Genomic DNA, 25,000 nt, shown 5'->3' with positions numbered 1-25,000 from the left:
CGAGAATAAAAATGTACATGAAAAATTGCAGCATGTGCTCCTGTGACCTGCACAAAGTGAGAAGCAGCGCAGAGCCTTCGTGAGCGTTTAATAATTTTTGGGAAGCAACTAGACACTGTAACTTCTCTTTACCACAGAAGAAAATGACAATGAGGAAGGAAGTGCAGCAGAAATCTTGAACATTACCACTATTATGCAAAAATTAAAAAAAAAAAAAAAAAGCTGTTAACTGTTTTCCCCTTGCTGACTGGGTAGACGTGCCCTCAGATGGAAAACTTCTGATACTTGTGACTCCTTACTACCAGAAATCACATGAGATGATCAAGGAAGAAAATCACAATAACTATATTTATATCTAAGGCTGAACTTCTCAGAAATACTGTACCTTGATTAAAATTTCTGGTAGGCTGCAATAAAAATATCAGATGTGAGACTGGCCCGACAGATCAATTATCATAATTGACAACGTTTTATTAATACATATTGAACTCCTAAATGTTTTGGACGCAAGATATCCCCGTGAAAATGATCCTTAGAGAGGCAGAATGCCAGATCTGGGAAAAGAATCAAGGCTGGCTTGTCTGCTGTACAGTTTAAACAAATATTTTTCATCTGGTCTGCATATTCTATGCTTTTGTACAAATTTAGCATCTGTTTGTACCTGCATATTTTAACTTAAGAGCTTTCATTAATTTTTTTTTTTTTTTAAAGCTTCAAAGCCATAAACATGTATATTTATACCACAGTATTGTACACTGGTTGTAAGGCTCTGAATTAAGTCATTCTGTGCTTTAGTTTTGATTAGAATGATACAATTAGAACCTGTTATTCTACCAACTAATTACTTGTAGAATGTGACATCTGAAGAATACTACAAGATTACAAATTTAGGAATGAACTGAGAATGTGCTCTGTTTATATTATTCCCCTATCTTCAGTCAAATCATTGTCATGGAAATGGATTAACACTGGGCCAGTTCCTGTCCTCATCAAAATCTTTCTCACAAAAAATGAGTTATAAGAATTTTAATGCTTCGTGTATCAATAAGATTTTAATAGCGGGCTTTGATCTTCTTGCCAGTCTATTGCCTGATTGGCCGAGCAGCATCCATCTTCCTGAATCATCATCGACTTGTGTTCGTTTCTGGGAAATTCTATCTTTTTTTTTTTTTTTTTTTTTTGGGGGGGTGTCGTTGAACCCTTTCTGGGTACCTTTTGACATTTTATTTCTTACAAGCGTGGCTAAGTGAAAGATTAAAGCAGATTTTTCACTTAAATCTCAAATACTGAATCCTCTCTCTTCAAAAAAAAAAAAAAGAGAGATTGTATGTTTGTGCATGTCTTCAAATAAAGAAAGGCTGGCATTTAGAAGTTGAAAAGGCGAGAAAGAAATGTTATGTATATTTACTTTTGCCTGTGAAAATCCTTTGGAGGGTTAAATCTTAACCAGGCTGTATGTGTGAATACCTGTTGCACATGAACTAACAAATTAGCAGCAAGAAACCAAGTTTGACAGGCACTCCGAGGCAGGCTGAAACATCTATGAAAATAAGCGTTCTCCCCAGTGATGGAGCTGCATCCAGCTTCTTCAAAATGCTATTTTAACTCACTCCGAACCCCCAGTTTCATGGAAAGTAAACCGATCCATGATAAATACATAGTAAATAATTCTACACATATCATGCTCATTTGCATGTGAATTAACCCAATTTATGGCCATAAAGGCAGACTTTGTCAGTGCGCAGAGAGCACACCGAAGACGCAAACAAATCGTACGGGCAGAGAAGAACTGCCCACAGTTGAAAATTTGTCACATTTCTGCACCACTTGTTATTAATACATGCTGCGCTTCAAATGAGGTTAAAATGATGATGACAGCTCAGAAGATCTGTGTAACGATAGATAGAAATAGAGATATAACAGCTTCTTATATCTTCCTTTTGTATTTGCAGTTTCTTCCAGGTATAGATCTCACAGTGTCTGTTAACGGATTATTTCTTTTAAATACGGAAAAAAAGAAAAAAAGAAAAAAATTTCCCTTTTTATCACCCGCCTGCTTATTAGATTTGACGTTGGGAAAAGCCCTTCATTTATTCCAAACAAATAGTTCTGTTTTTCACCACTCGCTGTCATGTTTAAAGTAAATAAGTTCTCGTCCATCCAGCACCGCTGAACTCATTCAGTTCCCAGAACAAAGCCATTGTATAGGGGTCCACAACAGCCCTTTTCTCTCCTTCCCTTAGCAGGATCTTCCCTGTAACCGCAGTGTGCTCCCTAGCTTTGTAAGCAATTCAATAACGTGCAGATGCTAAAAGTGTGCATGCTTATTTCACAGAAGAAATGAAGGAAGATTATGACACTATGGGGCCTGAAGCCACAATTCAGACCACGGGAAACAATGGTACAGGTAAGGCATTGCATGATATGAGCATCGCTTTTCTTCCGTATCATGTGGAATTAGCTGTGCATGAAGTGACAACACAATTTCTTTCTTGTTTTCGGTTTAACAATTGGGAAACCTTTACAGAATTTTCCTGTTTTTTAAATCTTTTTCCCCCAATTCGGTCGCAACGGTGCAGCGACAAACTCATTCGGTGTGAGTCCTTGCTCCCCCTCCCGTGCCCCGCAATGTTGCAGCCCCTGACTCCTTTTAACTGCATCCTTGTGAGCTAATAGTTTTCAGCAGCGTGAGGAGGTGTTTTCCCAGCGAGGGCGAATCTCATATAGTTTAAAGTAGCTGGACCAAGATACAGTAGTCTTTTAATGAGAGAGACTGTACAAAGAGCTTGATAATGAGGATGGGGTGCACCCTTCTTGGCAACCCCAGATTCGCATGGTGCACAGAGTAAGCTACTTCAGAGACTGAAAACATCTTTTCAGCAAGACACACATAAACCCCTTACATAGATACACAGACACACACACTTTAAATGCATATTTATGAGATTATTATGTTTCTGGCTAATCTTTTTTTTTTTTTTTTTCCGCTTTCCACATCTCTTTCTTTCCCCTCTTCTTAGAAATCAATACATTTTGTGGAACAAGAAAGGGGACAGAGATATTTAGCAGGCATCATCTCCGAGCCATCTCTTTTTTTCTGTAGCAGAGCAAAACAGCAAAAGGTTTCTGTTGCTATTTTCTAATCCAAATGAATTCAGGGGTTTACCATGTTCTTTCCAAAGGCCACAAGGCCCCACTCCATCCTCAGCACAGCTGAACGCTATACATCACCCCATGTTTCTTTTGCATTTTGTCACAGTTTGAGATGTTGCAGATAGCCCTGATTTACACGGTTAAAAGTAAGAGTTTTCTAGTATAAGTACATTTCTATGCATTCCATTATGAGATTTAGTTCATAGGTAATGCCCTCTACAAATATTACTGTAAAAGGTGGTACCTAAGTCTTGCAAGGATTTTATTACTCACACTTTCCTAATGTTGGTAACACCCACATAAAACCCCAATGCTCTTATTAAGTAACACAAGAAATTTACTTTATAATTCTTGAGGGGGAAAATAATAGGAAAATAAAACCATGTCACTGCTTTTTTCATCCATTAGATTTATTATGCATGAAAGGAGGGTGGCACCAAGGCACAGTTTATCGTTACGTATATACTTAATGATGTTGCCCTACAGAACTGGATACATATGTATTTTGAAAGCTTTTTTACTTCCAAGGGACGTTAATAAAGTGACAAATTGTGCTTAGCACTTGGAGAAACAGGACTTTAATAGACGTCTGATTCGGAAATAAGACTTGATGGTTATCTGAATTACCATTACTAGAGCCTTTGAGGTCCCCTATCAGTCCGTGTGACTTCCTTTGCACATATTTTCCTTACCATAACAGGCCTTGACTCTTTCATACTCGCAATGTGGTCTGCTCGAGGGAGAAGACTTCATGTCCTCTTAGCCCCTTCCCTTCCAGTATCTGATGGTCTCTTCTGCCCACTTGACTTCGGTCTCACGGCATCTCTCTGGGGGCAGGGTGCTGTCGAGCCCCCGCACAGCCCTGCCTCTAACTCTGCACGGGGTCCATGGGGTGTCCTGCCTCTTCTGAAGCTAGTTTTCTGGGGGAAAAGATAAGGGTTGCCCCTACCCAGTTTGGTGCACTGCAAACTCATGGTTCAAAGAGTGCTTTGCATTTAGGTGGTCTGCATTTAAAATGCAAAAGCTGTGCTGGATGTTGCACCTGGCAATTCCTTCCCCAAATGTCCTGTGCAAAAGTCCCAGCCTCCTCTTTGCTCCAGCTGCTATTTGCTGCAACGGGCGGCTTGCTCAAATAACCATTACGAGTTGTCTAGTGCTCTGCTAGTGTTTAATTCAAATCTTTTATCACTGAGGCGTTCAAAGCCACCTCCTTCAGTAGAGGCTGATGCCTGGGTAGGTTGAGTAGAACATGTTTCTGTAATGGTTGCAGTCTCCACAGCCTCTTAAGACTGATGTCAGATTATTTAGTCATATTAAATCATCTGATAAACTAAATGCCTTTGCCAGTCTTTTCACCTTGAGTGGAAGGTGCCAGCTGACTATTAGGAGCTGCAGCATCCTTCATGCAAACTAAAATCTCCTCCAGCTTGGCTGTTGAGGTGCCCCAACCGTTACTTGAGGAGGAAAGGGAAGAGGTCAGTCCCGAGCCATTGGAGATCCTTCCTAGCTAGTCTGGGAAACGTTGAAAGTTTTCTTCTTCAGCCTCACTGTAGGCTTTGGGCCTGTCTTGAGTGTTTGGTCTCAAATTTTCCCTGCAGGTAGTAGAGGGATTTAATACTGATGTTTTATTAATAGCTGAGACTCGACCCAATGAAAGAAGTTGGATCAGTGACTCCATCTTCAGCGAAAGCCACACTGCACTGAACTTCTGGTGTCCAAGAAAGCTATTTGAGTCTTCCTACAGATTAACATGGGCTCTTCCAGATGGGCCAGGAAGGTTTCTCTCATTTAACACAACGTGCCTCTCCTTCTTGACACCAGATCTTGTAGCACTCCATGACCTGGGCTGAGCACAGAGCTAGGAGATACAGCTTCAGACTCATTCACATACATCCAACCAGCAAAGTTGCTGTAGGTACATGCAACAACTGTGGTCTATTTTTAGCATCAAATTCATTGCAGAATGTCATTAGTAGAGAAAGAAAACTAAAAGAAAAAGTCTCTGTATTAAATTATTCTGCTACTGTCAGAATGGTCACTTCCTAGTGGTACCTAAAAAAGAAATCTTGTTATCCATACATTAATCAGCTGCATTTTTATATTGAGCCATGGAGGCTTTATAGTGGAAAAGCAAAAGTGACCATTAGAGTGAAAACTTTAGTCTTTGGTCCTGCTAAATGAATTTGTAAATATTTCTGGGATTTCTGAAATGGTTACCTGACAAAATGATGTTTTGCAGAAGGGGTTTTTAAAATGTGAATGAATAAATTCCTATGGTTTATTTTATTGTACCTGTTACGGTTATTACAACTGGGATATTTGTAGAAAATAGATTAACAAATTCCCTGTGAAGAAACAGAAAAAATTTTCCCGGTTTCGATTACTAACATCTGACAAGCTTCGAGTAAAGATCTCTTAACATAACTTAAAGAACGGAAAAAAAAAAACCTTCGGAGGGAGGAAAACAGAAGTAAAACTTGGCAGGTTGGAGGACAGGCCGTTTTCAGGCTGTAATCTGTGTGTACCAATGGGGGCCTCTCACTTCCTGGCTAATGAAGGCTGTGGTTTTATTAGCTTTGTTTGCGATTAAGGGCAGCTATCACCATCTCGCAGGACGAGTTCCCACACAAAATAACTGGTCTCCCAAGCTCCTTGAACCTCTCTCTCACTTTATCTTGAAAGGTCCTAAATGCCTCCAAAGATAGCTTTCCTTAATGCGTTTTATTTTTATGTGACACGGCCACATCAGCTTTTGGAGCTGAAAATATTCCTGCTCTCCAGGCTCCAATAATTAATTAAAAAAAGACTTATTTGGTGAGGTCACCCGCCGTAGATCTCGCTGAAAATTCTTGCCTCGCAGGAGGGGATGTGCAATGTGTGTGCAGTGTCAGCCCACGAGGAATCCGGGAACATGACTTTCTGCATGGAAAACAAATTAGGGCACGGGGGGGGAAGCAAGCCTTCCCCCCCAGAAATTGAGAGAGAAACCTAATGGTTATCAGATGAGTCTTTTCAGTAACACTGGGTGAGCTTCCAGCCATGTCTGAATTGTCAGTAACGTCGCTGGTGAGAAACCAGATACACATGGTCACCTTTTGCTATTTATGTTAATCTGCAGTGTTGCAGCACTGGTTGTATTGTTTCAGTTAAGGATCTGTCAGCTTTTCTACTAAATCCCCTTGTTTTTAGGGGTTTATAATGTAGACATAAACATTTGCTTTAGCTCCCGGATTGCATGCACAGACATAGAAGCTAAATAATCCAGAGAATTAGGAAGCCGAGGCCAGTAATATCGCAGCAGCCCTCCACAGCCTGTTGGATCAGCCTTCAGGTAGACTTGGGGGCCGGGAAGGAAGAACCTTGTTTGGGTTCGAGTTTGGGACTGAAGCTCCTAATATTAACTCAGGCCTTGCTCAGTGGCTTGAATCCCCATCCTATAAATGCAGTTGCAAGCTCCAAAACCCCTCAGCCTGCCTGGAGGAGGAGAAGGACACATGGAGCCATCCCTTGGAGCCATCCCACCCTTTCACCTTCCTGCTCCCATATCTCCTCTCTGGAGAAAAGCTCTCTTTCCCTGCTTCACAGGTAGCATTTACTGGGTCATGGCCTGAATCTGGCAAAAAATAAACTTGTTTTCCTTGGATCTTTTGCTAAGCCAAGAGAAGGAGTGGAGATGGGGTAGTGTTAAGCCAGAGGATGGATGATCTTGCAACTGTTGGAAGATCTAGGCATAGCAAGGGAATGAAAAGTCAAGTTTCCAATGTAAAAAGTAATGCCTCAGCTTTGTTCTGATAAAAATGAAGTCAAAAACATAGTCTGATACTCTTGTGCATAAGGTGTACTTCAGTAACCGCCATTTTGTTGTATTTCTCTCACAGCAACAAAATGGAGGGAAGGTACTCGGTCTTGTTCTCCATACTCACACTCCCTTTCTCTAGAAGTTGCTTTTTTGGGGGAAAAAAAGGAGATATTGTTTCTCATGCTAACAACAAATGATAACAGGAGCTACAGAAAGACCAAGGGAGGAGCTCTGTGGTGGTGTAGCAATTCACTACAAACCCGCTGCAATAGGAACAGAAGTTTCCTTCCAAAAATGGGGTCCCGTGCCCTGTGCCATTTGGTCACTGTCACTAAAATACTGCAGAACGGTTGAGAAGCTGCTCAGCTCATATGAAAAATAGGGCATATTTGTCTCAGCCAGAGGATTTGATTTTATCAGCTAAAGGGATGAGGTTTGCATAGACAAATATGTACTTTTATTGATGACAGTGAGATCAGCACCTCAAATCAGGCGCTTTCAGGTTTCCAGTTGTGCCCCAGTCAGAGGCCACGTCTCATTTTGACTGCCAGCATCATCTTGCATTTTTGTAGGAAACTGAGGCAAAGCATTTACCCGTTTCTAAACACCAAGGAGCCGGTTAATCTCTCTCATGTCCAGTGGTTACAAACCAGTATAACCCTGTAGGGCCATAACCCCTTCGATTTCCATGAGTTTATTCCATATTGCTCCCTGGCGTCAGTGAGAGCAGAAGCGTGCCATTTAGTATTTTACTTTTACATGAACTGTAGAATAGTTTATGGCGTTGCCTCATTTTCTTATTTCACCTAAGGAGAAATACATTAAAAATGTAATCGATCATAAGCCATTCTTTTCATTTACAGTCAGTTAAAAACAAGTATCTTTAATTCCCTGCCACCAACTGTGTCTTCCAAGACTTGTTAATAAAAAAAAAAATATTAGAGAAAGAAAATGATCAGCTCCTTTTTTTTCCTGGTATAATTATATTAATATTTGTCTATAACGTCCCAGAGTTTTTAAGGTCTTTTCTGTATGCAGTGTTCACACATGGAGGAGAAAAGCATATTTTTAGTAACAGGATGTTTTGTCGTTGAGCATATATTATGTTTCATGGACATTGCATGGACAATAAAAAATCAGGCTTACATTTAAGGAAAAGAAGGAAAACTTTCATACAGACTGTAAAAGTGGTTTTAGGCTTGGTATCCCTGTTATGGTCTAAAACATGGTTCTATTTGTAGAAATCTATGAAGCAATACTTTTTTTAAAACAACCTATTCTCCCATTGTAAATTAATTTTTCAGGGAGAAAAAAAAAATACAGGGAAAATGTTGTGAGCAATTCTCTTCTCATGCCTGCCATGGAAGAGCAGCCCGAGGCAGGACCTGTCTTGGAGGAGAAGCGGTTATGGTCTTCACTACCTGCAACTACCGTCTCCCATGCGGGGACTGTCTTGGGGTCTGCGGGATCGGGGGGCAGCTGAGCTCAGTCCCGTAGGTCGAGCTGTGTTCATGCCAAAAGCCATGGGTCCCCCAGGAGCCCCCTGAAGGTTCAGGTTCCATAGAGGAAAGATTACCTGCATTACCCCAGCCTCATAAACTTCTCCTGCTGCCCCGCAGAGCCTGCGTTCCTATTAATTTAACTGTCCGCCCTTACTTCCATCCACGCTGGTGGAAAGCCCGCACTAAATTTTTTAGGAGCTGGAGCAAGACCGATGAGAGCGAGGATCCAGCTGCAGCCCCAGCCTCGTAGCTCCAGTACACCAGCTCAGCCTGTGCGTAACGATGCTAACCCACCCGAGCTCTCGGGGAGGATGCACTCAAACCCCCTTTCTTTTCCCCCTTCTCTCATTTTAGTGAAGAACGCAAATTGCACGTCGGACTTTGAGGAATATTTTGCCAAAAGGAAACTGGAGGAAGGAGATGGGCATGCAGTCAGCATAGCGGAGTACCTGCAGCGCAGCGACACAGCCATTATTTACCCCGAAGCCCCCGAGGAACTGTCTCGCCTTGGCACTCCAGAGGCCAATGGGCAAGAAGAAAATGGTGAGGCTGTAATTCATTTTTAGCCAGTATCCTGACCTCGTGCAGCTGTTGCAATTATAAATGCACTGCATGCCTGGGTGTTTACCTTAAAAATTGAAGAACAGCTGCAGCGGCATGGAATTTCATGAGCAAAGATTGGGGCTGTAATTTCAGTGTATTGTGATTTTTTAGTCAGCAAATTTGTATTATTTGGCGGGTGAACTGAAGAGCTGAATTTAAACGGGAGAAAGGCTGCTGCTCTAGTTGGGAGTTTGGGAAGTTTTAATAGAGTTTTAATGCGACAAAAGACAGGGTAGCCGGCCTATTGCTCTCCAATGCCTTGATAAATAGTTGGACAAGCGTCGGTAGGAAGGATTCGGTCAATGGCGTAAGTAACGTAACGAGCTGGGGCTGGAATGCAAATCGCCAATTGATCAGGAAAAGCATTTCTTAGTTTTCCAGCCAGCGAGGTCTGCGGGAGGAGCGATGCCCGTAATTAATTTCCTAGCAGGGTCCGGAGCGGGTCCTGCGAGTCTGCCGTGGGCGTGCGCGGGTGCCGGTGCCTCCCGCCGCCGGTTGGAAGCGCCGTCCCTCCCTCTCGGGCAGCAGATTGCAGCGATTCCTCTCATACCGTCCCGGGCAATCAGCCCATGAGCTGCCATTGATTTGCTGACCTTTTGGCCTGCCTCTCTTTTCCCTCCCCATCCCGGGGCGCAGACCTGCCACCTGGAACTCCAGATGCCTTCGCCCAACTGCTGACCTGCCCCTACTGCGACCGGGGCTACAAGCGTCTGACGTCCCTCAAGGAGCACATCAAGTACCGCCACGAGAAGAACGAGGAGAACTTCTCGTGCCCTCTCTGTAACTACACGTTTGCCTACCGCACCCAGCTCGAGCGGCATATGGTGACACACAAGCCAGGGACAGATCAGGTGGGGGGCTGGTTTTAAGTGATTTCTTTCTGTAATAACCCCTTAGAGAAACGATATTGCTTTGATTGGCAATCATTATTAATTTTTCATGGCATTTTGAAGATGCAGATCTTTTAATGGTAATAGCTTTAATTGAGGTCTAAATGATTTTTTGATGGTCTCTTCTAATATGATTTAATAGTCTTATGTTCACGATCGAATGAGTGTGTTAATTTCTAATTTAGAAATTTTATTTGCACTTTAACTTGACTTTAGTTTCGTTTTTATGTTCCTCAAAAAGTGAATGAAACTGTAGCATTTTAATTATACATTATTAAACATCTCAGCTATTTTAATTCCATTTTTCACCTAGTTTTACTTTGCAGTGTTGCAAATAGGAGCTCCAAGACATACTAAAAGACCCGCTAATATTTTTTCATTACTTTTTGAGTAACCTTTTCAATCACGTGAAATTATGGGTATTTTGTATAATCATTTGTTAAACATAATTACACATTTTCAGAATAACTCTTCCTACAGTACATATAGGCTATCGTTTGTGGTCGTGCCACTAACGCATACACTAGAATTGTGGCATCGCCATCATTTGTATAGCCCGGCAGAGTATCTGCAATAAATCAAAGCAGTTTTTTCCTCAATGTGATACATGTAATAATATATCAGTGCTGCATTTAAGGAAAAGCTGCGTATCTCAAACAGGTGACTGAGCTTCCCTAGTGCTCCTAAACAGGCTGTCGATAGACCTGTGCCACAAAACTCTTTCCATACCAGCAGAAAAACTACTCCTGTCCTCGCCAGAGAATTACTTCTGAAAACCCATCTTATGGAGGGCTGTAATGGAAACTCAAATGGCATGGTTAAAACTTAAATAAATAGATGTGTGCATTGTGTCAAATTATAAAGGCTTTATGCCGTATTTATTTTTCTTAAAAACCTGAAAATCACGATTGGCTGTATTTCTCTTGGTAGGTTTTTCTCAGCATAAGGTAAATTCAGTTAGGCAAACACACATCTCCTAATCGCGCGATTTTTGCAATTAGCATTTTTAAGAGAACCGTATCTTTTGCTTGATCTTAAATCAATATAAATGATTCTAGAGTGGTTTCTCCTATTCTTTCCTTTCCATGGCTTTTCCAGTAGCCAAACACATTTTCACGTGTGTATTTTTCCTAACCTGATCCACCGTAAGGTTCTTTCTTTTGCTTCGTATCATTAAAAACACCGGGGGGGGGGGGGGGGGGGGGGGGGGGGGGGGGGGGGAAACAAACCAAAAAACAACCCGCCTAGATATTTATCCAACGTAACCGCCTGAAATTTCACATGCGAGAGCGCGCCGGCGCTGGCGCATTATGAATGGTAGCTTTGGTGTTGAAAAGTCCCCTCATTTGCTCATGGCATTTACAATTAGTAAATTAAAATGATTGTATCATATTAACAGTGGCACAACTAAAGTTTATAGTAGTCCTCGGAGGGCGATGGGGGGAGACAAAACAGCTGTTGCTGTTTGTTTATGCAACTCAGCAACATATGAGCGCGGGTCCCTCAATGGCGCGCGGCGGGCTGGGCTCTGCTTGATCTTTGAAGGTTGCTGCTGTTTGAACAAACCTCCCTGTGTCCCATGTAACACCATCTGTCTCGCCAGGAATGTGGGAAGAGGCAGCACACCCTCGCAGTTGTCATACCGTTTCGGCGCTGCCTTTTTTTTTTTTTTTTCCCCCCCCTTTTTTCTTTTTTTTCCCCTTCCCCCCCCCCCCCCCAGCCCCCCTTGCTCCTGCAATAGGCTTTTGTGTCGTGGCCGCCTGCAAAAGGCTGACCTCCTACCTTGAGCATCCAGCGTGGTTGGCTGCATTATTATTAATATTATTAAATTTTTTTTAATTTTTTTTTTTTTCTTTCTCCAAATTCAAAGTCACGGGGCTTTTCTTGCTTGTTGCAAAAAGGTCAGCTGCCTTTGATTGTATCTTTACGCCACTTTTAACTTTCAACTTTCCCTCACCCCTTAGAAGAGCACTGGGGGGAAAACATGGCACGAAAGGTAGCTCAAGTCTTCCCTGCTGCTCTGTGATTTTAAAAAACATTTCCAGCAGCAGCTCATGCCGAAGACACAGTCTCTTCTGCTTGATAATGAATTAAATCTTACACGAAATGCCACTAACGACAGTCTTTCTGTCTTTCCTACACACGCAGTAAACAGAATTTTTAAACAAGCGGAGTCCCACATGTTCAGAATCTGCTAGGAATATTAAGAGCCACAAATCTTCTTATAAAACAGTTTCTCTCATCGTAAGATACCTTAAAGCAACACATTTCTGATGAGAGACTTAGGAAATAATTCTAAAGCAAATATCGAAAGCTCATGTGAAAGTACTTTCTCATTTGTTTCGGTTTACTGCCAACATTTTGATTTTTATTGCAACACTGATGAGACAAATAAATGTACATGCAGACCTTTTGGTCCGCTTGATAAATTCAGAGCCACATTAATTTTGTTTTTGTTTTTTAAGCTAGAAATTCATGGTTTCTCTTGCATAAAATTCATGTTGGTGTCTTTTTTTTTTTTTTTTTCCCCTCCCAGCACCAAATGCTGACCCAAGGAGCAGGCAATCGCAAGTTCAAATGCACTGAGTGTGGCAAGGCCTTCAAATATAAACACCATCTGAAGGAACACCTGCGAATTCACAGTGGTGAGTAGCGGAGGTGCTGGTGTGCTCATTTGCATTTTGTTTAATTAGCTGAGTTTTAAAGACTGCTTAAAATTTACACAGTTCTGCTTCTGGCTTCTTGGAGCTACTAAGGTATTTCATAAGTGATATCTGAGTCATCCTCATTTATCATGCTGTTAATACCACGGTCTTGCTGAAAGATCTGGAAATAGTAAAGCTTCCTGCAAATAATATAGATTGTTTGTTCGGCAGTTTGAGTTCAGAAGCCTTCACTCATTTCTGTGCAGTCAGACCCTGAAGAGTCCATTATATTTTCCATAACAAAAAGTCCCCCCCAAGTGAAATACAGCTCATATTCTCAGATAACGAGTAAGCACAAAGCGTCTCATATTGAATGACTTGGGCGTTTTGGCTCTCCTGCTTGATGCAGCATTCAGCACACGAAATGCCACTGGGCTCTGCCCAGGCACAAACCTCCCCCTGTGCAGACGTGGAGGTCCTAACATCAGGACTTAGCTTCTCGTACCGTGCTCATTTCCAGTGAAAACTCCTTTTTTTGGAAGAAGCAAAAAGAAGAAACAAATCAAATTTGAACAGTCGGGATTTGATTTGACTCCCTTCGCCACAGGGTACTTACCTGTGACTTGCAAGGGTCAGTCTGGAGCCAATCTCACACCTCGGTGGCTGTTGCCGGCTGGAGACCGTGGGTCCAAACTGACCTCGAGACCCGTAGAAAGAGGAGGGTAAAGCAGTGGTGATGTGTGGCCATATTCATAGAATTAATATTTTCCTCACTACTAATCAATGGATACACAGACGATCAGTTGGGTATCAGATGCGATCGCTTGCAATTACAGCAGCAACAATGATAATTAACACTTGGTTTTAATTATCATTTTAGGTGAAAAACCATATGAGTGTCCAAACTGCAAGAAACGTTTCTCCCATTCTGGCTCCTACAGTTCGCACATCAGCAGCAAGAAGTGTATTGGTTTAATCTCTGTAAATGGCAGAATGAGAAACAATATCAAGACGGGTTCTTCTCCTAATTCTGTATCTTCCTCTCCTACTAATTCAGCCATTACACAGCTGAGAAACAAGCTGGAGAATGGCAAACCACTTAGTATGTCTGAACAAACAGGCCTACTGAAAATTAAAACAGAACCACTAGATTTCAATGAATATAAGGTTCTTATGGCCTCACATGGGTTTAGTGCAACTAGTCCTTTTATGAATGGTGGACTTGGAGCAACCAGCCCCTTAGGAGTTCATGCTTCTGCTCAAAGTCCAATGCAGCACTTAGGTGTAGGGATGGAAGCACCGTTGCTTGGGTTTCCTGCGGTAGGCAGTAATTTAAGTGAGGTGCAGAAGGTCCTACAGATTGTGGACAACACGGTTTCCAGGCAGAAAATGGACTGCAAGGCTGAAGAGATCTCCAAGTTGAAGGTTTACCATATGAAGGATTCATGCTCTCAAGCCGAGGAACAAGGAGTTACCTCCCCCAATATTCCCCCCGTGGGTCTTCCAGTAGTAAGTCATAATGGTGCCACTAAAAGTATTATTGACTATACATTAGAGAAAGTCAATGAAGCCAAAGCTTGCCTCCAGAGCTTAACCACAGACTCGAGGAGGCAGCTCAATAACATTAAAAAAGAGAAGCTGCGAACCCTAATAGACCTGGTAACTGAAGACAAGATGATAGAGAACCATAACGTATCCACTCCATTTTCATGCCAGTTCTGTAAAGAAAGCTTTCCTGGTCCCATTCCGTTGCATCAGCATGAGCGTTACCTGTGTAAAATGAACGAAGAAATCAAGGCAGTCCTTCAGCCTCATGAGAACATGGTTCCCAACAAACCTGGAGTGTTTGATAAGCAAACCCTCTTGCTGTCATCAGTACTTTCTGAGAAAGGAATGACTAGCCCCATCAACCCATACAAGGACCACATGTCTGTACTTAAAGCGTATTATGCTATGAATATGGAACCCAACTCTGATGAACTACTGAAAATTTCCATTGCTGTTGGCCTTCCTCAGGAATTTGTGAAGGAATGGTTTGAACAAAGAAAAGTCTACCAGTATTCAAGTTCCAGGTCACCATCACTGGAAAGGGCCAGTGCCAAGGTGGCGCTGGCTGCCACCAACAACACTCCCACTAAAGACTCTTTGTCAGCCAGATCTCCAATAAAGCCTGTGGACTCTATAACTTCACCATCTATAGCTGAACTCCATAACAGTGTTACTAATTGTGATACTCCTCTCAGGCTAACAAAACCTCCTCATTTTACCAATATTAAACCAGTTGATAAATTGGACCACTCTAGGAGCAATACTCCTTCTCCTTTAAATCTTTCTTCCACATCTTCTAAAAACTCCCACAGTAGTTCTTACACTCCAAACAGTTTCTCTTCTGAGGAGCTTCAGGCTGAGCCTTTGGACTTGTCTTTACCAAAACAAATGAAGGAACCCAAAAGTATTATAGCCACAAAGAACAAAACAAAATCTAATAGTGTAAATTTAGAACACAACAGTGTTTCTTCATCATCTGAAAACTCAGATGAGCCACTGAACTTGACTTTTATCAAGAAGGAGTTTTCTAATTCAAATAATCTGGATAAAAGCACTAACCCAGTATTTGGTATGAACCCATTTAGTGCCAAACCTTTATACACAACACTTCCACCACAGAGCGCATTTCCCCCAGCCACTTTTATGCCACCAGTCCAGACCAGTATTCCTGGGCTGCGACCATACCCAGGACTAGATCAGATGAGCTTCCTACCACATATGGCCTATACTTACCCAACTGGAGCAGCTACTTTTGCCGATATGCAGCAAAGGAGAAAGTACCAGCGGAAACAAGGATTTCAGGTAAATTGTTGCAACCGTTTTCTTTTGAAAGGCTGGAATTTAGTATTTTGTGATATGTCCTCTTACAGAAGAAAAAGCCCAAAGCTATACTCAACATTTCCAACAAAATTAGCAGAGTTTATTTTAGTCTGAACTTGCAAAAATGCAGTGGAGTAGGAAAACAAGCTGCAATTACCTTAAAAGTCCCTCTACTTGGATTCAGAAGCAGTATCAATACCTAGGCATAACGCTTATGGTTTTATTCTGTTAAGAGCTCAGTCGTTTCTTATTAGAATTGTGTCTAAATAATAATAATGCCCATGAAAAATCCTATCCTGCAGGAAAAAAAAAAAGGAAACTTTGTAGGGAAACTGATCTCTGCAGGGCATAACTACATCTCACCATGGGGAAAAGGAGCTGTGGGAGACCTCGTGGGAATCACCCCCACACTTGGACGCAAAGCTGCATCCCTCTAAGCAGAGGTCCATATGGCCTCGTAGCAGCTCTATCCCATTGAAAGCCCTCAAAGCTTCCTTCTCCGTGTTTTTTGGGGGATTGTTCACCCACCGTGCATGGGAAAAGTGCTCTCTCTTCTCACGAATGTCTGGGGGATGAGAAACGTTGATGCGTTGCTTCACCGTAGCCCCTTCCTTCAGCCCACCTACTGCCCTTCCCAGACTACCAGTCCTCTAATCCTGCCAGTCATCTGGAACAGCTTTGAAAAAACCCAGAGATTAAATTAAATTATTTGGAGAGGTAGCAGCTAGGGCCCTTAATCGCAGACAAAGTCAGTAATCTGGGTCAGCACTTCTTCGTGCCTGGGTACAACCTTTAATCCTTTTCTCAGGTTGTCCCAGAGTCACTACAGGAGTAGTAAAGGATTTTGCCGCTGGCATACCTACAGCAAAGAGCTGCTTTACAGAAGTCATGTACTTTTATAGCTTTTTGCTGGGTGTATTCAGATATAATGTACAGAGTTTAGTTAAATGAGATTAACTGATTATAGATTAATAATTTTTTTTTTTTACATTTGCGCATGTTCCCCTATGTCCTATTATGGTCTATTAGTAATTTTACTGACTAGTAAATGTTTTATAGTTTCAAATGTGAAAATCAGGTATGGTTTTACATTACAGGCTGTAATCCCTCCTTGCACAATAGGAGCATAAATAGCACTGCACCTCCATAACAGCTGTTCCACTATTCCAATTTACAGTACATCTGCCCTCTTTGTAAATGTATTTAAGCCTATTTAATCTTCTCTAATATTAATTAGTGCAAACCTAGTCTAAGAAAACCGAACTGTGTGATAGCAATGTATGTTATCATGCAAGTTTGCACTCTCTTTGGATCAAGACAAAATAAATATCAAGAAATTTAATAATTTACTGATCCACATTCATTATTGCTTAATGCTGAAGGCTGTTTTAACATAGATAGAACATTGATAAAAAGTGTTATTAATATTCCCTATTTCAAATTACAAAATTAAATATAAAAATATAGCTTGAGGCCTTTAGTCGGGAGACATACATTTAAATGGATTGCATAATAATAACATTTGTATCTAAATATAAAATTCAATTAAAACCTTTCTACAGATACAGAATATATCCAAGTTTCAGTGTTTCGAAAGGAATGATCTCTTAGCTGCTGCTTACACTCACCTCTGTAAAATATTACAATACCTTTTGCCATCCATGAAGAGCCTCCCCTTTGCATTTTCCGCTCCTCGAAAATATTTAGTGCCAATATGATAAATACCGTCCACTTGTGTAACTCATATTATTGCAGAGTGCTCAAAACCAGAAAGTTGGTTGAGGGCAGAGAAGTAGGAGGCTCCTCATTATTTCCACAGTTCCCATCAGCTGTAGTTTCATTATCAATGGGTGCCTAAGCTAAGAGGGACCACCATCCTAAGCAGACGTTACTTTAACTTTTCTGGGGTGGTTGGTTCCTCCGTGGGAAGGAGCGGTGGTGGAAGCGGGTGTCGCTGACGGGTGGTTCCCTCGCAGGGAGAATTGCTTGATGGAACCCCAGACTACATGTCCGGCCTCGACGACATGACGGACTCCGACTCCTGTCTGTCCCGAAAGAAGATCAAGAAGACAGAAAGTGGCATGTATGCGTGTGACTTATGTGACAAGACATTCCAGAAGAGCAGTTCCCTGCTGCGACACAAATACGAGCACACAGGTAGGGTGGCTGCGTGTGCCGAGGGGAGGTTGAGGTCCGTGCTACGCTCTTTGCAGTGTTTCACGAGTACACGTGTGCAATGAACGGTTCAGCAGGTGCTGAGGCTTTCAGCAGGGAAGAAATAATATCTTTGGCTCCGTTCAACTTATTTTTTATTTTTTTTAAAATGGTTATTGCTTGGGAAAGGACTGTTGGATGTGATGGGGTGAATCTCGGCAGGTGCTAGCTGAGCTTATGTCACGTTGGACGCGGTGGCAATTGTGGCACTCAGCATCTCGCAGGACGAGCCCTCTTCAAATAAGGCAGACCCAAGCACTCAGAAAGGAGTGCAACTTGGTCAACACAAAGTCTGGCACGGGAAGGAAGAGCGACAGTGTATTTCTCGTTTCTTAGACACTATCTGACCCCGCACCATTTAATCCAACAGAGAAACTTCCACTGACGTTAGCAGCGCGCGAGCTGGCTCTGGCCAAGTTATCTGAAAGTAAACAGCTCACAGGGGTTGCTCTCGCCATGATTTGGCACGCCAGCAGCGCAGGCAGGTTGCATTTCGCTTTTTCACTTCTCAGTTAATGCCCAGGGAAGGTTTCCTTCTTTCCCGAGTAGGAACTGATTTTGTCTGGTTCAAGGAAGCTTGCCAAAGCTCACCACGGACTGTCAGCTTAAAAAATATTTTAGTTTGAAAAAGACCCTCCATCACACCTATGCTGGCTGTGGTTCCCCTTGCAGGCAGTGCTCCCTTCTCCGAGGTCAGCCAGGACAGGCATGAGCCCGGAGGTGGAGAGCTCTCCGAGGGGGATGCATCGGCTCAGCATGTTTCAGTTAGGGGAAAACGGGACTGGAGCTCCCCAAATAATAGAGATATCAAGTTATGTTAGACAAAGGGAATGTGAATTATCATGTGAATTATTGTGCAGCAGGACATAAACCAAACTCCAACTTCCTAGAGTTAGAAAAAGCTTACTCGGGAGGAAACTTTCCTTAACTTTGAAAGCTGAGTCCCACTTCAGGAAATGAAGCAAGTCACATCATCCTTCAATCTCACCATGTGATGGTAAAAAACTTATACCTCTCTATTAATACATCTTCCAGGCCGCACATAACCATTTGGCATTTCACACATGAAAAATTTACAATTCAGAAGTGGACTGTGCCTTTAAAAAAAATTCTTTACGTTGTTATTTTTCCTTCTTATACTTTTCTTCCAAATTTTAAGCTAATCCCACACAGGAAAATAAAAAAGGAAGTTAAAATACATGTGGGATTAGGAAAGAAAATTAAAAGCAACATTTTGGACTAGATCAGCTAGTTCATTGGTGGAATGTGCTTCCCACTACATTATTCAGATCGAATTGTTTATTCAGTAGAAGAAGCTTTGAAGGCTTTACGTCCCTGCACCTTTCCTCTCCTGAATGATTTTATTACAGCCATCTGCAAACATTATGGTTTACTACACTACTACCGTAAAGCTCTTATGTTAGAACTGGCCTTCATATATATCGGGATCTGGACATATGGTTGAATCCCATAAAGTTGGTAGTCCATAAGGTCGACAGACATATGGTTGAAAGGCTGAAAATTTGACAAGCTGAAATGTGTGCAATCACCTTGATTTGCAAAATAAACTGCATTTGTAAAAGCAAAAATATGTTCTGGTCTTTAAGTAGCACGGGAACCTACTGCCTAGAAAAATACCACACAGCTGCAGCGTAGGGACTTTTCTCCTTCTTCTTTGCTCTGTCCCTTTCGGCTTCTCAACTCTACGTCCGTCAATTTTATGGGACTCAGCCTTATGATCCAGAACATGTCTACGGTGTCATATTTAATACGCTAGAACTACAGCACATCATCAAGCTCGAGGGTGGCATTTAGAGACAGGAAGGATGGTCTTGTGGCAAAGGCACAGGCGCTGAGGCCGAGAGCGCCGCGCTCTTTTCTGCCTTGCCACAGACTTCCTCTGCGAATTTCAGCAGATTGCTTCATCTTTCTCTCACCTTCGCCCATTTTTGAAGTAGAGGGAAATGATACCAGCCCGCCTCTCCGGGGTGTTGTAAATCTTAATTCATGCAGGCTAAAATCCTGCGATGGAACTCGCTATATAAAGTGTGAAGTATTATTAAGGATGCGTTTGCTTTTATGGAGCCTCCACGCATCACGCTAACGTTAGGTAGAGGTGGCTGGGAGCTCTGAAGACCTTGGCTGGGCTAGCCTCCATAACTCATTCACAGCCTTCAGGAGGCACACTGCACTGGGACTTTGGCTAATGGCTTAGCATGCATCTTAAGTGGATTTCAAATTAATTTGATAGTTTTTGGAAAAAGCTTGTAATTGCATTAATAACATAGGTGCGAAATTGCAGTCCGTGTTCAGTGGAAGGAACTGAATTGAAAGCAAAGCCATCTTCTGCATTTGGAGTCATTGTAAGAGTAGGCCTAGATTTTTCAATCAACTTTTTGAGACCTAAAAAGAGAAAAAGCTTCTTTTCTGAGTGTGTTGCTGTTTTCTGACCAGCTGATCATGATCTGTTGTTACATCATTAGAAACATATTTTAGGAGGAATTGGAACACTTCCTGTCTTTCCTGGAGAAGCACACATAGTGGATGTTGTTTATACTGATGTCCTTTTTCCTATGTAAGAAAATCTGTGTGCTTCTTTAGGTCTTTTTTCTGATATTTGAACAATCAGATTTTTCTTTTTCACCACTTCTCATGGTCCGCATACCTGTTGCAACCAATGCTAGCAGAAGGGTTAAAAGAGTCTGACAGAGGCCACGTTCCTGCTTTGCAGCCCCCAAAGATTTACCCCAGAGAAATTATTTGCAGCAAAAAGTAACATTGACAGGTAAAACTACATGAGCTGGCTTAATCATGTGCAACGCCAGCTCCTGTAAAGAAGAAAACAGGAATGTCGTAGGTATTGTGGTGGAGTTGAGTTTCCCTGCCAGGGCAAGAAGAAGAATGGCCGGTTCTTTGTGTCAACCCAAGAACTTTTGATAGGACCATGCGGCCACAGATCAAGGAGCGTTCTGTGATTACCTCTGTATGCTGTGCCTGCCACAGCTTGAGCACGGTGGAAAAAGGGGCCCAAATTTCACAATCCATGATTTTTAATTTATGCAGTATTAGCGGTATTTTGCAATAGCTTCTAGCTTCATGTGGAGAAGGAAAATTTATTGTGTTACTGCAATGAGTGAATTGTATTGGTTCTGGCTGAACTGAAATTTAGTGTAAAGGCCACTGCTTGCTGCAGGACCAAATTCTGCCAAGTTAATCTTGGGATGCCATTTAATTTTAAGAGAAGTTACGTGTCCATTTTAGAGTTTGAACTTTACAAGATCCTATTTCTTTAAAACCAGAGGATGCAGCACTGTAATTAGGGTGCAGAGCATGGCAGGTAGCACAGGAATTCAGTGCTCACGTTATTTTCCTGTGGAGTCTTATGAACCCATCCTAACTTTGGTCAGGCTGAAATTAGTTGAGCAGATACTGTTTCATTTGCATGCATCTAATCTCAGATTTCTCCAAGCTACTTAGCACAAGGTTCGAGACACTTTCCTTACTAAAGGTGAAGAAGACGATTGCCTTCATGGCAAAGCATCGGTGCCATTTGGCGAACAAACAAATCTTTGCGTTGCAGATAAGGAGAGAAAACAGCAGTGGGTAAGCAAGCAGGAGAGCAAACAGAATGGAGCATCTAGAAAGAGAGAAATATCCTGGCTCCTGGGTAGCAATCCAGCCCCCCTTGGTCATCAACGCTGCGTTGGGTTGGTTCAGGAGTAAGGTGAAGGTTAGCGTTTGTTCTGCCGTCGTCAACACCCATGCCTGCTACACACCAGCTTTATCATAGCTTCGCAAGGGAACTTGCAGTGTGCCTGCTCTGCAACAAAAGCTGGAAACAGTTTTTCAGAATCCTACCTAGAAATTTTAAATCCTTTCATTGTTGTTCTATATTACATCATATTCTATTTTATTACTTGTGTGGGCTGTCGAGGGCCTCATAGCTATGCTAGTGCTTTCATCCTTTCCTTTTCCACTGTATATTTTATTAAGACCTCTTTTTTATTTTTGTAGCTTTCATGCTGATGCAAGCACTAGTTTTATTTCCAGATTGATTCTGTAAACTAAATATTGTTCTTGAGCCTGGTAGCAAATCAGCTCTCTCTGGCTAGTATTTTGAATTCCCAGCTCAGGAGTTTTCTTTATTTAGAGCTTGATTCATAAAAAATTTAGATGCTATTTAAAGGTTATTTTTTCTTGCTTTACTCCGATACAAGTTTAGAATTCCCCATTTTACCCTCAAATAAAGAAAAAAAAAAGGATATATTCTATGCTTGTGAAATTTGTTCTGTAGACAAGGTCTCCTATTCAAAACGGAACAGGTGCAGCTTGGGCAATTATATATAAATTGCATTTATCTTGCACCTTTGACCGCTTCGCTGTGCTCTGGCCGCTAATCCATCTCCATTGGGACTACATCTAACATCCAAACCCCCAAGCAGCTTCAAAAGAACTGCCTTTAAAAAATAAAAACAAACTGTCACAAAAATGTTTCCTTCTTTCCTCCAAAGAGTGAGATTTCTGTTTGGCCCCCTCCCATAGAAAAAAGACCCACTTGCCTTAGGCAAAGGACGGGTGATACTTAGTCTGGGACCAGTGACAGCTTATGATCTGATGTCTTATGACTTTTATACCGCTGCAAATGGGAAACGCATAGCTTTTCAGTGAAAGACTTTTAGCCAGGAAGACTGAGAGATACTTACTCTTAGAGATTTCTTGTTGTCATTTTGTTTTAACAGAAATGCAATTTTAGAGATTTTGCAAACAGATTAGTTATAATTTCCCCTCTGTAAATTGAGCGCAGGCCCCTGTGGGAACCTCTTTTTGCAGATGGTGGAATTAAAAACAAAGCCCAAACATTTCCTTTAGATATTTCAGAGAGATTTATCATTTAGTTTCACTGCAAAATGTGGCATCCACATCACGCATCCACCTGACGACACACAAGCGTGTCGTGAGCCCTCCTGTGAGCTGCCTTGGGTACCTCTCTCCTAGCTCCATCCCCTATGGACAACGCAGGTCATCTCAGATGAGAACGGGTAAAACCTGTGGGGTGGGATGTTCAGATCTGCTTCCTTTTGACCCATCTCTACTCCACTGATGTTACGACATTGCATGACAACGCTCTTACTGTGTGTTAGCTAAACAGCTGATAAAGCAGCCAGGACTACCTACAACTGTGTGTTCTCCCCATCCACCTACAATTGTAGGTTCTCCCCATCCACCTACAGTTGTAGGTTCTCCCCATCCACCTACAATTGCAGACTTATCCCCATCCCCAGTGTAAAATACCTTACTTCAGCTTTATTTTACGGCCTACTAATGCATTGTAGGGATTAGGCACTCCTTTTAAATGGCTGAAATACTGGCTTTTGCACATGGGGGAAAAAAATAATTCTTCCGCAAATGTTCAGAAACCCGATACATTTAAAAACATATTTCAATTAGTGTTGTAACAGCTGCATGCTGCGCACTGCTAAGGTATGTTGTGTGGTGTCTGAACAAAGAGCTTTGCTCAAGCTGTCATGTTCCCTCAGATCAAAACTGAGTCCTTGATATGGATGTGGTAGACTAAATAGCTCTAGTATAGTCTTTTTAGTAATAATATAAATTAATATGAAAATATGAAGTATTTTAATCTTCCCGTTTCTAAATTAATTTATAAAATATGGATGATGATTCCTTGCCAGGCTACCTCTGTGCTGGCTGGGGGGAGGCCTTAGGTAGCACGAGCAGGAGGTGCAGCGTTGAACGAACGCCGTGTGCAAGGGGTGAGCAAAGCAGGCAAAGACTGAGGGACGAGCACATCACCCAGCCTTGGGGAAGGGCAGGTGGAGGCAAGTCTGGATGAGAAGCAGTGGAGGTGGTTGACTTCTGTTTGAGGAGAGGAAAAGTGCTGGGCAACTGGATGGAGCACAACTGTGGGCTGAGAAGGGTGTAGTGGGCAGCAAATGTAGTGGGCATCAAAAAAATCAGGAGATTTGAAGTAACGGAGAAGGAGCGGCGTTGTGGAGAAGTGGAACAAGACAAGGGTTGGGCTTGTTGATGTTAGGGAAAAGTAAGTCAGAGGGAGGGACTGAGACAGCGTGGGCAGTTCAGTGAGGTGAAGGACACAAAAAACGGTGCCGAGGAAAAGCAGAAGGTCTACGAGGAACAAAAGAGGAGCAAAATTGGCAACTATGGAGATACTAGCAAAGGGACGGTAGCATGTTGCTCTGAGCGGGCTCAGCAGGAGAGCTGGGATGAGGCAGGGATGCAGGCAGGCGTATCTGCTGCATCCAGCTGGGTGGTTGGTAGCGTTGGGAAAGATCCCACCTCACCCGCGAGGGTTTTCTTCTGGCAGCGCCGGGGTTCGAGGAGTGCTTAGGTCGGAGTGCTTTCGGAATTTAAGCTAATTTGAGTGACTTGATTGTGCTAAAATCTCCCGAGCTAAGACTGTGGGATTTCCCCATCGTGGCAAAACTTGTGCTCAGAATCGCAGGTAGCCGCCTCCCGGCTCTGGATTTGGTGCACCCCCAGGTCAAGGCTGGAGGTTCAAAGCCAAAGTATGTGTACAGCTCAAAGCCCAGAGTTTTCTTCAAGCTTGACTTTTAATCAGCAGGTTAAATTGGCAGAAATGCATATTTAGGAAACAGATCATAAAAACAATACTGCTATAATTCAATATATCAAGCTTGAATTTTCAGTTTTACTGTAAAGGGAAATAAAGGAAAAAAAGAAACCCTGTATGTGTGCAAGCTTAGGAAACTCTCATACAAAGAAATGTAGTTTGAGTCCCAATTTCCAGGTATCCACTAATTTCCCTGTCACTTGGCTTATTCTGTCTGCGGTTTCTCCTGTATTCTCCTTCCTGCCAGATCTCCCCTTCAGTTCATAACATACAATTTTTGGCTTCCTTGAGCATTCGTTAATCACACCTTATTAAATGTAAACTTTCACAGTGGGAGTTGACAGTATCTGTGACTAGATCAGGCAAAAGAATCAGCATATTCCTTGGTATTCGTTCTTAGTGACTTTGCTATGGAAGTGAAATTTTTTTAATGCCTGACTTTCCCTGCTCTTGAGTCCCGGCAGTGACTGCAGGGGAAAAGAAAGCAGATCAGGTTCATAAAGGAGCTGCTTGAGTTTTCCTGGAAGTTGAGAACCTTCAGTGGTCTGAAAACATTATTTTTTTTTTCCCTGCTGGATTTCCTTCCATGCTGGCGCTGCCAATGACGGTCTCCCGTCTTCCCGGCCCTTCGCTCTCGGCTAGGGTTTTCTCGCCTACCCTCCACCATACTCTTCCTCTCCTTGCACTTGTTTCTTTAAGAATTAACGAAATACCAC

The 25,000-nt window shown here is 42.3% G+C and overlaps 1 protein-coding gene across 4 annotated transcripts in view; it reads left to right on the top strand.

Annotated features, from left to right (window-relative positions):
- The window catches only part of ZEB2 (zinc finger E-box binding homeobox 2), a 115,887-nt gene that overhangs the window by 87,323 nt on the left and 3,564 nt on the right, over positions 1-25,000 (top strand). For all 4 annotated transcript variants that reach the window (XM_050900311.1, XM_050900309.1, XM_050900310.1 and 1 more), the window contains 6 exons: positions 2,336-2,407; positions 8,809-8,997; positions 9,694-9,908; positions 12,484-12,592; positions 13,473-15,442; positions 17,437-17,617. In XM_050900311.1, coding sequence (XP_050756268.1) covers positions 2,336-2,407; positions 8,809-8,997; positions 9,694-9,908; positions 12,484-12,592; positions 13,473-15,442; positions 17,437-17,617 — 2,736 coding nt within the window. The remainder of the gene's footprint in view (positions 1-2,335; positions 2,408-8,808; positions 8,998-9,693; positions 9,909-12,483; positions 12,593-13,472; positions 15,443-17,436; positions 17,618-25,000) is intronic.

The sequence above is a fragment of the Gymnogyps californianus genome, chromosome 7, assembly GCF_018139145.2.
Source record: "Gymnogyps californianus isolate 813 chromosome 7, ASM1813914v2, whole genome shotgun sequence".
NCBI lineage: Eukaryota > Metazoa > Chordata > Aves > Accipitriformes > Cathartidae > Gymnogyps > Gymnogyps californianus.
Note: the sequence above shows the minus strand (reverse complement) of the source record. Positions and strands in the feature narration are given on the sequence as shown.